General features: G+C 35.7%; 1 protein-coding gene across 1 annotated transcript; it reads right to left on the reverse strand.

Annotated features, from left to right (window-relative positions):
* Positions 1 to 1,070: 1,070 nt before the first annotated feature.
* LOC103439673 (LRR receptor-like serine/threonine-protein kinase ERL1) lies at positions 1,071 to 7,705 on the reverse strand. The gene is made up of 27 exons (XM_008378249.4): positions 7,237 to 7,705; positions 6,610 to 6,748; positions 6,405 to 6,476; positions 6,238 to 6,309; positions 6,077 to 6,148; positions 5,918 to 5,989; positions 5,662 to 5,733; positions 5,391 to 5,462; positions 5,243 to 5,314; positions 5,077 to 5,145; positions 4,898 to 4,969; positions 4,708 to 4,779; positions 4,557 to 4,628; positions 4,396 to 4,467; positions 4,245 to 4,316; positions 4,077 to 4,148; positions 3,915 to 3,986; positions 3,763 to 3,834; positions 3,610 to 3,681; positions 3,442 to 3,513; positions 3,272 to 3,343; positions 3,117 to 3,188; positions 2,976 to 3,046; positions 2,731 to 2,862; positions 2,304 to 2,642; positions 1,840 to 2,210; positions 1,071 to 1,708 (listed from the first exon to the last, which is right to left on the reverse strand). The coding sequence occupies exons 1-27, from the start codon at positions 7,340 to 7,342 to the stop codon at positions 1,340 to 1,342; spliced, it is 2,964 nt and encodes a 987-aa protein (XP_008376471.1). The 5' UTR covers positions 7,343 to 7,705; the 3' UTR covers positions 1,071 to 1,339.
* Positions 7,706 to 14,630: the final 6,925 nt, after the last annotated feature.

Below are 14,630 nucleotides of genomic sequence, written 5' to 3' on the forward strand. Positions count from 1 at the left end.
AGTGGGAAGCAGATATATCATTGTTTGAGTAAAAGAAGTGGATTCCTCGATTAGAAAACAGCCGGTGAAAATCTAGCATGATTTTAAAGCTGGTTAACTTATATTGTGGTGCTACAGTTCGAAATGAACCTACAAGTTGACTTTTGTTTGGGAATTATGAAACGAGAAAAAGGAAAAACAAGAAATTTGAATACCTACAAATCTCAATGCACACAATAGAGCCAGGAGGGCATGAACATGGGCTATACAGTGCAAAAACTAAGGTACCAATTTTCGCACTTTCGATTTAGTTTTAGGTCTTTCAAACTGAAAATTTTATATCATTTAATTGAAAATGTCAAAACCGTTGCATAAATAATCTTTTTTGTTATTTTTGATCCCCTTGTTGCTCGAACTCCTCACATCAGCTCCTTTATAAGGAGTTGACACCTTCTTCAGATCTCTGTGTTTGGAGCCGACGAATCAGGAATTCCGTACTCATTTTAAATCATGCAACCCTCATTAACTCATTCTACTGGTCCACCTCACACAAGTCAAGGGTGTGCATCTCTCTCTTCAACTGCTCAGATCTACTAATTTTTTAGCTCTAAGCAAAGAGATTCGGAGAGGTTTCAGATCATGTGAGTTGCAATAAGGACCCATACAAAATGGGACGCGAGGAAGGCATTTCAAACCGATCATACCAATGCCCATATGAACATAAAGCACATGCATAACAAGTGTAGAACAACATCGGTTTTATGTGAGTGTCTCGATTTTGCCCAAAGGTAGCGTCTACTTGAAGGAGATCAAGTTTGGTCCCTCGTCTGTAACTTTGGGTACAAAAACCAAGAACATAGATCCGCCTGTTACCTTGGAAAATCCCACAACTAGCGCCTCTGATAAAAACATTAATTTGATGTTCTTTCAACTTCAGAAATCATAAATTCCCTCGTGAACCCGTTTTCAGAAAGCAGATGCCTTTTCAGACATTCATCCCGAATCTTTGTGGATACTTTCACTTTTCACTTTCACTTTCACTTTCGCTACGGTAAAAAGTAAAACGTAAACAACCAACCAGAGAGGGATCATGACATAATACGACAAGTAGCATTTCTTCAACAAAATATATAGGTGGTTACAAAAACTAGTTCTTACTTTTCAATTCCTGCTTATACGACGTCGTACCAAAAGATGTGTCATAACACCTGGCGATTTCATATATTATATTTCGTCTACTGCTACTGGTACTAGCAGATGAACCAAAACTGGGATTTTCCTTCTCAATCCCCCACTTCATCCAATCTTATAGTGTAATTTCAGCTGTTTTAAAGGCAAAGGGCTAATTTGAAGCTTTCATTCAAAGCGTGTTCTTGGATATGACTTCGCCGAAGCGGACAAACCACTGAGCGTCGGATGAATGGCTCTCTTGCTGAACTGGCCTCGGCTGTTGCTGCTGCGATTTTGGCCTCTGTTGTTCCTTGTCGGCCACAAACTTGGCGTAGTCAATGCCCTTTGGAATGGAACAATGTTTTGTGGCCGGCGCAGGAAGGAGGGAGACCAGAACCCTTGCAACCTCGTGCATGGTTGGTCTTTCAGTAGGGTTTCGCTTGGTGCACAGGAGGGCGAGCTGGAAGGTCTTCCTGACATGAGATAAATCCATGCAAGTAACCGAAACCTCAGGGTCGACAGACTCCATTACGGTATTGGTATCAGCCTTGGACAGTATCTGAGATAAACAGATCTCAATTTAAAGCAAGCTCAAGAAAATGATACCGAATAAACAAAGTTCGTCATGTAGCAAAATTTTACGTCGAGCAGAGTTCTTTACGTAGCCTAAACTTTGATCTAGAAACATACCAGTTGATGCAAGTTGGAATCCTGTTCCACAGCCTTTTTCCCGGTCAGTAGCTCAAGAAGCACGACCCCAAAGCTATACACGTCAGACTTTTCAGTGACACGGGAGGTTCGGGCATATTCTGGATCAATGTAGCCAATTGTTCCAAGAACATAAGTTGATGCATGAGTCTCTGCAGTTGGGATAAATTTTGCAACTCCAAAATCAGAGAGATGAGCCTCAAAATTCTCGTCCAGCAAAATGTTTGAGGATTTAACATCCCTGTGAATGATTCGGGGGTTGCAATCATGGTGAAGATAAGCAAGTCCCTGTGCTGCGCCAACCGCTATTTTCAACCGCGTTTCCCAGTCAAGTTTAACCTTCTTTGATGGTCCTGCCATGAATATTGGAAACACAGTAAGTATACGAGTACAATGGTATTCTTTCCGAAAAAACAATAAAACATGACAGTTAGAGGAGGGCTAACCGTGAAGCAGATCCCATAGAGATCCGTTCTCCATATAGTCATAGAAGAGTAGATTTCCATGGGGAGACAGTGAATAGCCATGCAGACTGACAAGATTTCTGTGCTTGATTCTGCCAACGGTTTCAAGTTCAGTCTCAAACTCCCGCATGTCATTAGGATACCGAGTGTAGAGTCGCTTAATTGCCATGGGTCGGGAATTCTTTAGTATACACTTGTACACTGTACTAGAAGCACCATAACCTATAATATACTTCTCATTTAGATTCTCAGTAATTCTCATTATATCGTCAAAGGTGTGTACAGCCATATCCATGTGAAGGATTACAAGTTTAGGAGGACCTGGAAAGAAAAACGGATCTTCATAAGGCAGTACGTCAATAATACAAAAACCAAGATAAATAAAAGATTAAAAAAAGGGAGTAAATACCTTGCCCGGACTTGCCAGAACCCATCGTTAAATCCTTTGGTTGGTTGGATTTGTAAACTGCAACTATTACCATGGATAACAATGTGATGAAGCCTAAGGCCATACAAACGACGGCTGTTCTGGAGAATAGAGCTGCAAGTATAAATCCGAAGGATACTTTGTTAAAATTTGGACTAGATATAGGAGGTCAAATACCATAGAGTTCCATTAGCGCAGCAAAATGAGAAAACAGTCTAAACTTTTACCCCTGGATTTTGTGGCAGGACTACATATCGATCCTAACCAGTTGCCACACAACAACGGGTTTCCAGTAAAGCTGAAACAGACATCTTGAATCAGCACTAGCCAATATACAAAACAGCAACTTAGTGTGTTTCCTTGCATACCTGTCTGGCAAAAATCGTGAAAAGTTCCTCATGGGAGGTACAACGCCTGATAGATTGTTGTACGAGAAATTCCTGAAACATAGATGAAACAGCATTAAGAAATGCTTTGGAAAATACAAAAATGAATATGATAAGATTCAAGAAGCAAAACTCACAAGGTGGCAAGACTGAAACAGTTGGTTAGCTGATCAGGTATTGTTCCATTCAAGTTGTTGTTATTGAGTATCCTATTGAAATTCAAACACAAATAGATTCAGCACGATGAATTATGTAGAGCATAAAAACTGAGACATGGCTTGATGAAGAAGGTGGGTAGGGAGCTTACAGTGCTGCAAGGTTCTGCAACTGCCCCAATTCTCCTGGGATGCTCCCGGAAAGATTGTTGAATGACATATCACTGTAAAGCATTCAAATAAAGGCACAAAAAAAATTAGAAAGGCACGAGTTTCTTCTACGAAATTATAAGAACTATAGTGTCCTATTAAAGGCTTACATAGTTTGAACACTCCTGAGGTTCCCAAATTCTGCTGGCAAAGAACCATTAAGATGATTACCACTCAAATTTCTGCATGTAACGATGTGTATTAAGAGTCAGGTTACACACAAAGTGAATATATATAGCAAGAACGTACAAATGTAGACGTACAAGGTCAGAAGGTGCTCAAGATCACCAACCGAAGCTGGAACAGGGCCAGAAAAGTTATTGCTCGACAGATCCCTGAAAATATTGGCAATACAATGTCACTTAAATCTGAAATAGCAGCTTTAAGGCAAAATTAATGACACCTAGAAACTCACAATGTGTCCAGATTGATGATGCGTCCCAACTCAATAGCTATTCTCCCACTAAAATAGTTCCTTGACAAGTTCCTGAAGGTTCAATCAATTGATTTTATCAATATACAATTAAGATCATCTGAAGCACAAGCAATAAACAATGTTTAAAACAGAAAAACTCACAGATAAGTCAAACTCTGCAGATTTCGGAATGTCAGAGGGATGGACCCAGTCAAGCGGTTTCCATGCACATTGCTTAAATAAAACCAGCATTCACATGAAATTTAATCAATATCATAAAGTTACACATGCCATTAAACTCAGGTGGTAGTCATGTGTAAGATATCATACAATTGATTCAAGGCGGTGCAGGAACTGATATCATGTGGAATGGGACCTTCCAGAACATTGTTGGCAAGATTCCTGACCCATAACATTGAAGTAAATAACAATAACACTAGGAACATTAAGGACCAAGAATTCTAGAACAATAAATACTCACAACTCAAACAACTGCTCCAGCTTCCCAAGCTCAGCAGGAATTCTCCCAACCAGTTTGTTGTCGTTCAATTGCCTGCATAGAGAAGTAAATTAAGACATGGAGAGTAACAACACATAGCATCTATGGGTTTGTAATTCTGAATATCATATTAGGCATCTCACAAGTAGCTAAGCTTTGACATATTCCCAAGTTCAGGAGGAATTGACCCAGTCAACTTGTTGCCATGTAGGTATCTGCACCAAAAAAGAAATGTGTCAAAACAAAATTATGAACCACTGAAGGTGACATCATCCCTCAAAGCCAAGAGCTTACAATTTCCCAGTGTAGGATAAATTGCCAAATATTGGTGGGATTGGCCCTACTAGTTCGTTCTCACTCAAATCCCTGGAAGACAGACAAAATCAATGAAAAAGATGAACCTCCGTAACATGCAAGCAAACAACAAACACTACTTCAAAATTCTACTGGAACACATTCTCACAAGATTAAACAAGGCACTTACAGGACAGCAAGAGCCTGCATTAGACCAATCACCTCAGGGATTTTTCCTGTCAGTCTATTCCCTTGAAGGGACCTAAAAGAATCCGCCATAACATTTTAGTATTTTACTAAGCTGAACTCTAGAATAACTACACTAACAGTCACAACAACAACAACAAAGTCGAAAGCAATAAAACTTACAGCGTAGCCACTTGCAAAAACCCAATGTTGTATGGAATTTCCCCTGTGATCTGATTATACGATATATCCCTATCACAGCCACCCAAAACATATTATGAGAATCAAATCCAAAAGCTTCTTTTTTATTAGGGTTGGCATGAATTTAAACTCCAAAACAAAAACTTACAGGATCTCAAAGCTTGTGCAATTTCCAATGTTTTCTGGGATCGTGCCAGTCAGATTATTGCCTCTAACATCACTGTTAAGCAGATCAAGAAAAACTATCAAGGAGAAAGCTCTAAGAGTAGTTGAATCCATGATGCATTAATACTTACAAGTACCACAAGCCTGTCAATTGACACATATCAGGTGACAGTGATCCAGTTAATGAGTTTCCGCGCAATCCACTGTAAAGCCAATTTTTAACAAAGATAATAAGAAACTCGTAGGCTTCTTAATCAAGTGCAATATACTCTTCCCACACCGGAACACATAATGTACACAACTGATGGTATATCAGCCGATACCACCAGATAAAAAACTGGAATGATACATTCAAAACTTGATAAATAAGATGCTTGTTTCCAATATGGTCAACGAACTTACAGGTACTGCAATACTTCATTCCAATATATTAGCCTTGGAATCTCGCCAGTAAGCTCATTCTGAGCAAGATCACTTCAAGAATCAAACCATCATAAAAACAACAAACTGTTAGTGAAAATTCTGCCAATACCAAAACAGATGCAAGTAGTATCCAAAAATAACACAATAATTTTAAGAAACTGAATACCTCCATGTAACATACAAACATATCAAGCCTTAAAACTTAATTCACAGTACAGATTAACAGGGAACTTACAGAGTTTTAAGGTTCGGAATTTGCGTGAGAGTCGTAGGGATGGGACCAGTCAGCTGATTGTTCTTCAAATTTCTGGATAAATAAAATCAGATTAGTTCGTATGGAAATTAAAGAATCAAGGATGAATGCTCACTGGCTTTCAATGATTAAAACACTTACAAAAGCTCCAGCTTCTTAAGCTTCGACACGGAGAATGGTATGTCTCCATACAAAAGATTGTCAGACAAATCCCTACATTGCAATATAAGAGATTAGCTAAAGCAAAACGAATTAAAGCTCCTCACAGCGGTTAAAAAAAAAAAAAGACCAAAAGAACTTACAGATGTATGAGAGAAGCACAGTCGCCAATCTCATCGGGGATTTGACCAGTCAGCTTATTCCCTTGCAAGTCTCTATCAATAACAAACACAAAATCCGTCCATCAAAATCTCTTCAACACTATAGCAGTAAGAAATTACGATGGAACAAAAAAAGAGATGAGGATTACATGTATTCCAAGTTCCCCAGGTCTCCGATGGCTGGCGAAATCTCTCCGCCGAGGTTCAGATTAGACAGATTCCTTCAAACACGAAAAAATCAAGGAACCCCGTTAACAATAAGCATGAACGAGGCAGAGTTAGCTACCATTATCAACGGAGTGTTTATGAAGAACCGGAACAGGTTTAGAGAGAGGGAGGAGAGAGAAAACTCACAAGGAGGCCACAGAGAGGCTGACATTGTCGCAGAAAACCCCGCGCCAAGAACAGAAATCACCGTCATGGGCATCGTTCCAGTCGAGCAACACGTTAGCGACGTTGCTGAACGACGCCTTAATTGACATCAACGCCTTTCCTGTGAACCCCCATTTTAATATCCCAGATAGAATTAAATAACCCCTTTAAATAATACCCAGCAACTTATTAAAAGTAAAATAATGATTTTAAAGTAAACAATAAAAAAATTAAATCTCTTAACATCCCCGGAATGTCCGAAAGAGCCTGTTCTTCGAGATTGATTGGGCTTAGCGTTTCGCTGCTGAGAAAACGTGGGACTAGTTTTCCCTTCCTTTCTCAGAAACAAGTAACCAAGGAAGAAACTTTAACTACAATGCAAAGGGGAAGTTTACAAAAATGGAAAGTAAAACACAAAAAACGCAGGAGGAGAGAGAGCATATTGGACATCGGCTTTTGGTTATTGAGAAAAATGTGGTTACGTTTCCCTAAGTTCTCTGGGCAACCAAACGAGAAGCCAAGGAAGGAACTTTGGGCTACAATAGAATTGAGTGTCTACAAATGGAAACCCAGAACTCGGAAACCCCAACAAGAGAGAGAGAGATGCACCTTCGTCGTTGAGTGGGGAGCCGAGAGGAAAGAGAACCGCCATTAAAGCTAACCCAAAGCAGAAGACGAGCTCCGTCTTCTTCCTCCATAAAACCCTTCTCTCCATTAATCTCCACAAAGCTTCTCAATTTCGCAGAACCCAAGTCGGAGAAAGAGACGTTGGAGAAGAAGGAAGAGAAAACGAGAGTAAAATGCTAAAACCGGAAGATGGTGGATGAGCTAAGGAGAGGGAGAGAGAGCAGACTTTTGGCGTGAAGTATAAGGCAGACAGAGGCCCGAGTGTTATGAAGAGAGAGAATTGAAGAACTCTTCAGAGACTCTCACTCTCTCTCTCTCTCTCTCTCTCCGTATTGTGAAAGAGATGTTTGTAAACGGCGGTGAAGCGACGTTAGTGAAGGGACGTTCACTCAGACTGTCATAAACTGCAAAGCAAACGGCACCGGCCGTCATCTCGTACCTTTCGTTTTCCAAAGCCCATGCATTTTTCGCCAGCTAGAAAAATACCACTGTTTCAATTTAATGCTCCCATTTATAAATTTACCATTCTACCCCTTCTGCAGCTCCGTCTTTCTGTTTCAATCACTGCATATGGCGCGTGGGCTGGGTCGGGAAGACCGAGTCATGGTTCGGTCTTCTGGTTCGGTTAAGCAGAAAAGAGCGGAGAAAGACTGATTTGCCACTGTCGTGTTTCGTATGCTTCCGAGGATTTTTGTCTTTTTGTCCTTGCTCGTCTCTTGTCCCATAAAGTAAAATCATATCAAATCAAAGCAGAAATGGATCTGTTTTCTTCTAAAAGTGTTTGGTTGGATGGAAAATGCAAATCCTTTTTTGGTTGTGTGGGATTCTTTTTCCCTTTTTTGTGCAACAAAACCGGCTTCAAAGTTCAATGACACAATTCTTCGTTTCCAAGAAGAAATGGAAGAAGGCCCGAACTCTGGCTTTTGATGTGTATTTGTGGTCAGCTTCAATGGTGAAAACTGCAACTCGGCCTTGACCCAAAGTTAAAATGTTGACCTTTTGTTTATGTTTGGAAGAAGGCCCGAACTCTGGCTCTTCTATCTTTTGTTATTTCTTGCATTTGGTGGGATTATAAGTTACTTACGCAGTGCAATGTTATGCAAAACAATACACATACGGCACGTATTTTACACGACAGGTCATATGTTTGATTTTGACGTTGATGAATCACACAATTATGGCAAGAGAGAGAATAAAATGTCTCTATGAATCTATCTGATTCTCAAATTAGTGAATTGTCATAACGAAGCTACCAACTGGTCCCGCTTTTAAAAAATAAGGAATTAATATATGGCTAAACTGCCAATTTGCCCCTTGAACTATCACTCAACTTTCAATTTCTCCCATGAACTTTTTAATTGGAAAATTAAGGATTTAAACTAATTTTTTTGGTCGATTTCCCGCCTACCGTTAGTTTTTCATAGATTTCATACAAATTAACGTTAACTCTTATCATGTGCACACCATGTAACTCTCCTTTGTGGACAAAAACTTCACTTAACTAGACATTTAAGCACAAAACCTATAGAATCACACATATTTGCATAGCTTTATATTTTAGAAATCTAAGGTTTTTAATTATTTTAAACCGAACTACCCACACTTGTTGTGCACATGCTTCCATTTAACAGAAATTTGGATGGAACGAATGAAGAATTAACAGCAGGGGTAAATCGGTCAAAAAATTAGTTTAAGTCCTTAATTTTTCAATTAAAAAGTTCATGGGGGAAATCGAAAGTTATGTGATAATTCATGAGGCATATCAGCAGTTTATTCATTAATATATACACACACACATACTCAGCCGATAATGTATAACCAGTTTGAAACACTGTAATAGCAACATTTTGAATGTTGACAAAGTTTATCATTTATCAAGTCAAACCACAACCACGTAACCCAACGAAAACAACTTGAGTTGAGAATTATGACTAAGGTCATCTCCAATTGAAACGGTTAAATATAACTCTGTCTAAAATTATAGGTCTACAAAACGTTATTTTTTTAATATACAATGTCAAATTAACCGTAACCACATAAAACAAAAGGGTATAAGAAAGTACGGGAAGTGAGAGGACAGATAATCTGCCTCCAAGACCACTCCTTTTGATTATGAAGTTCTAATTATCAATAATGAATCTAATCATGCAGTATACAATGATGAAGACAATGTTTAAAACACATTAAACAATAGGAATCATCATTACGTTTGTTTAGGTATTTTGAGATACGCCCTATACGCCAAAGATATATATTTTTTTAAAGTGTAATTTTTTATGAGTTTTTGCCACTTCATTTTTTTTATACATAATATTTTATAATATTAACAAAAAAATTAACGTCAAATTATATACTTCAGAAAACCCATAAAAGTCCCGAGAGTTTCCTTCACAATTGTCAGATCATCAATTTCGTTAGACAGAATGGCGCGTGAAACCCTAATAATTTCGGACTCTTTTATAATCACGTCACTAGAATATGAGGAGGAACTTCACACAGATCGATATAATAACAAATTAATTAAAAAGATGATTAATATTAATGTTAACAAGCACACAAAAGAAGAGAATAGTTGTGGGGAGAAATGGTGATTAGATTTTTTTTTAAAGTGAGATTATTTGTAGACTGTCCACCACGTAATATTTTTAACACAATTCTTATATCAACGTTAAAAAAATTGTGTAGAAAATATGAGAGATTTTTCAAGGTAATCGGAATATGAGATGATACATCACGTGTCATTATACAAATAGTGGAATATGTGTGTTAATAAGTTAATAACCTAAAAAATATAATTCCCCACCTCTTATATGAAAATACGTTGTGTACCACTCTGCTCCGGTAACAATGAAAATTTTCTCAAAAAACATGGGGTGGTTGAGAATCAATAGAGAGTCTCACTTTAAAAGCTTCTGCGTAACATTTCTCACTAAGAAATGCTAAAGAGACTCTCCATGTATTATCCACTAGTGCCACCTCATATTTGTGGCACAATTCTCATTTTTATCTTATTATAAAACAATGTACTAAAAAAATGAAATGATATAAAATTCACAAAAAAGCTTGCCTTGAGAGAAGCTCCTTAGTATTTCTCCTTCTCGGTTGTTGGATAAGTAATGTTTGGCAACAGCAGCAGCTTGATGCAGGCTTTTGCAGCAGCAGCATTCACTTAAACAAACGACAGGCCTCCTTCGTTTAAAGCTGGCCGTGCTAGCTTTTTAATTCCATTATTTTAAAACTCCTCCGTCTTGTGCATGTATTACTAGGATTTGGACCTCCTGCAATATCTATTTTCTACGGTTTCTTCTCTTTAGACTAAATCTTTTGAATTTAAAATAAATGTAGTCTCTTAATGAGCTCCATCATTAACCAGCACGTGTTTATAAATTTAACTTTTTTTAATTTTGTTATCGTAATTTTAATACGTGTCAAACAATAATTGACACACTTATTTTAGGTGAAGATTTGATCTTGATCTTCTTTTTATGTTTTTCAATATAAGATTTTCATTTTATGAGTGATTTTTCATTAAAAAATGATTCTCACACTACAAATTATTTACTATAATAAAGTATGTTTTGATCAATGTTTGAAAATTTTCGATATAGAAATATCAAAAAAATCAGATAAAGATATGAAAGGGAGTAAACTTCACTTCATATTAGAGAAACTCATAAATTTTGACTAAAATCGATAGATTTCATCAATATTTTCGACATATAAGTTAAATTAAATATTGACGAACTATCATGTCACATTTTCTAAAGTTTCATTTTGAATTTTCCCATTTTAGATCAAATTTTCATCATTTTCATCGAAGACAATAGATATCGATATATCTATCTATATGCTTATAAATTTGGATATGGCATTTTTAATAATGATTTTGGTTTATTTAATTTAAAGATCAAATAACTGCATGAGGTGAGTTGGAGTGTGAAAATCTCACCCACATTCCTATTGTCAAATCAAATGCGAATTCTGTAGATAGATGCAGTTATGAAAATCGTATAAATCAAGCAGAGCCACAGAGTTGAACCAGTGTCGCACAGCTGTGAAAAATAAAGTGTTACAAAATATTCAATGTCACGTTTCTGGCTCTACTTCGAAAAAAACTTGTGTATGAGTGACCACATTATTCACCGAAAAACTCCCACAAAAATATGAAACTGTTATGTTTTAGTCTTAATTAACCAATACTAGTTAGGAAAACTAACGAAAAGTAAAAAAAAAAATATCTTTTAATGAAAAGTCATTTTTAAAGGTATAGTAAATAATACTAGAGAAAGTTATAAATGTGATTTTTCATTAAAAATGAACAGTACCGAAAGTGTTTTGTTAAAACTCCTATACTAGTTTGACTCGATGTGAGAAACCACGTCAGCTTTATACAAATTGCGTTCATCTTCTTATAACATAGGTGAACTATTAGCGTTGGCTTCGACATTTTGAATGCTAACGAAATCAATTGGGTCGCGGGTCCAACTAAATTACCAATTGAACCGCAACCGCTCATTTTTATTTCTAACACATCTTTGTTAAGTTTTGTTTATCGATTTGCTTTAATTCATTCTATTTAACAATCGAAATAAAAAAAGGTACGTAAGAGGTTCAAATAGTTGTGTTAATAGTACTATCATATTTATATTAGGACACATAATATAAATTGTTAAATCACACAATGAGTCATGTACAGTATATAGCCTATAGGATATAGGGTGTGCTAATAGTCATATACAGTGTTATATAACCTCTGGTCGGCGACAACCCAAACCCATTAATCCAAGCCACATTAATCGTACACCAGCGAGAAATAAGAATATGTATGTATGTATGCGAGATCTTTAAGAGGATTGATCTCTATTATTTTTTAAATGAGGATATCTTGTAGAGCCCATGCCTACATCAAACTTCAATAATTCGAACAGTCAAATTTTTAAGTTGGATCTTATAGATCATTCTTGTATAATATTAGCAAATTCAAAAATATTTAAAACATCTAATTGAGTTTAAAAAAAATTGACAAATACTTTGTTTTATAAGAAACAATTAAATTTCATTGTGATAATTAAATTGACAAATGATTTTGGATTAAATTGAACTTTTGTAAAGATGATCTATCAATCAAGACTTACAAAATAGACGGTTCAGATCGTTGAAATTTGACATGAAATGAGCCATCTAACCAATCTTCATTTTTACATAAAAATGGATAACCCTTTAGATAAAGGGCCTGTATATATATGTTACCCAATAATTTGCATTATTTGGATTATAGCTAGTAAAATACATAACAAGTATAGTACGTGAACTCTTTGTTAATTTTTTTTTGTTTGAAAAACATGGCCATTTTTATAAAACTTAAAAATTTATTTACTTAAAATATTTATGCTTTATTATCGTTTCAATAATATAAGAAAAATATGTATAGAATATATGAATTTTTTATGTACCATTAAAAGACAATATAAGTAACATGGATTAAATGTGAAAAATAAGTAAGTATATGTATAAAAAGACATATCATGAAAGTTAAAAAAAAGTGCAATTTAACAAATTATTAAGATATGTACAAAAAAAAGTATTTTAAAAATACATATATACATATATATATATATAATAACATGTATCATATTTTAATGATCTGAATCGTCTATTTTGTACTTAAATACATGTATAATAAACATATCATACGTGAAAGTTAAAAAAAGGTGCAATTTAACAAATTATTAAGTTATGTACAAAAAACAAAAGTATTTTAAAAATACATATATATGTATGTTTATCAAACAAATATTATATGTTAATTTACTATGTTACAAATATAAATATATATGTATATATATATATATATAGAACACATTGAAAAATCTATGCGTGAGGGAGGCACCTACCTCTAGCATAAAACAATAAAAACAAAGCGTCAAAAAACTGAAAAAAGTGACAGACAGCTATAGCGTATATATATAGGTTAGAGCCAGACAGTCTGCGTCTGAGCCTATAAACCAAAGACAAGGCCGGCGTATAAGCAGCCGGTGACCCGCCGTCAGCAATTGTACTACCGGCGTGACAGTTGCCGAGTCCAACTTTTAAACCCATTGGCACTGTCACTGGGACCCACCTTCATCACTATCACATTTAAGATTCCTTGGGTTACCTCCCGTTCCTCAATTGTGAGATATTGTTTACTATGCTGGAACGATTCGATATATTATTGTTTGGTATACCGTATACCATACTGTTTTTCCAACGTACTAAAAAGTTTAGTAATTTTAACGAAAATGTTTCAGTATATATTATTTATTTTAACGAAAAATTATATTTTTACATACAAATATTATCATATTATACTTTAATAAAGTTACGCTACTTAAAAGACAAATGTATCATGCAGTGTGCCAAATGTATCGATTAACATACATTTCTCTTTAAATCATTGTTAAAGTCAATCTCCAGTTACGATTTTGACCGTTAATGCATTCACATGTATTAAGAGTTAGAGATAAATTAACCAGCATGCTTATGAGTTGATTTTGACTAATAATGCAAGTTGACCAAGATTAGTTTGTGTCGTCGGAGACAAAATATTATAACTTTAAATGTCATCCACATCGACCAAATATACTTCAATGTTCGAAAAACTAGCATCAATCTTTGTAATTGTTGTGAAAATTTTGAGTGTGCATGCAAACAAGAAGCAGAAAAATGGGTTTGGTCGAACGAACAATGACTCAAATCAGAAGAGATTTTTCAATGTGATCAGTACACGAGATAATACATAACATATCATTATATAAATAGTGGAATATGTATGTTAAAAAATTAATAACTTAAAAAATAAAATATCTCACAATTTCTATAAAACACTTGATATATCATCCGTGTTACCATCATAAATTTCTCTCAAACCCGCAAAGCAACGGAACTTTGTTGTTGGTGGGACATGCAAAAACTAAACTTGGTGTGGGACCCCATGCAAACAAGGAAGGAATGTGGGACCCTGAGATTTGGTTGAGATATAAAAGAGGGGGGGGGGGCATAGGGGATTGATTGTATCCATCGTAACACACGTGACAACTTCACCCTCTATAATTAATTTTAATTCTTTCGTCCTTTTTAATCATTCCAATCTTTTTAAGAGACGATATGATGAATGGATGGTCATCCACATTTTTATTTTTCAATCAATTTTTGTTATTTGATTTTTTTAAGTTTAAGTAATTAGACGTTAGAATTTGAAAAGAGTATATGAAAGATTAAAAATAAATAACATCAATCACGGTAAATTGGTCGTGTTTTCAATAAAGAACAAGATTTACTCGTCCAACAACATGAGAATTGGTTGTCTTTTTAACATTGACTTATGTGCCCATAAC

Source organism: Malus domestica, chromosome 07 (genome assembly GCF_042453785.1).
Source record: "Malus domestica chromosome 07, GDT2T_hap1".
NCBI lineage: Eukaryota > Viridiplantae > Streptophyta > Magnoliopsida > Rosales > Rosaceae > Malus > Malus domestica.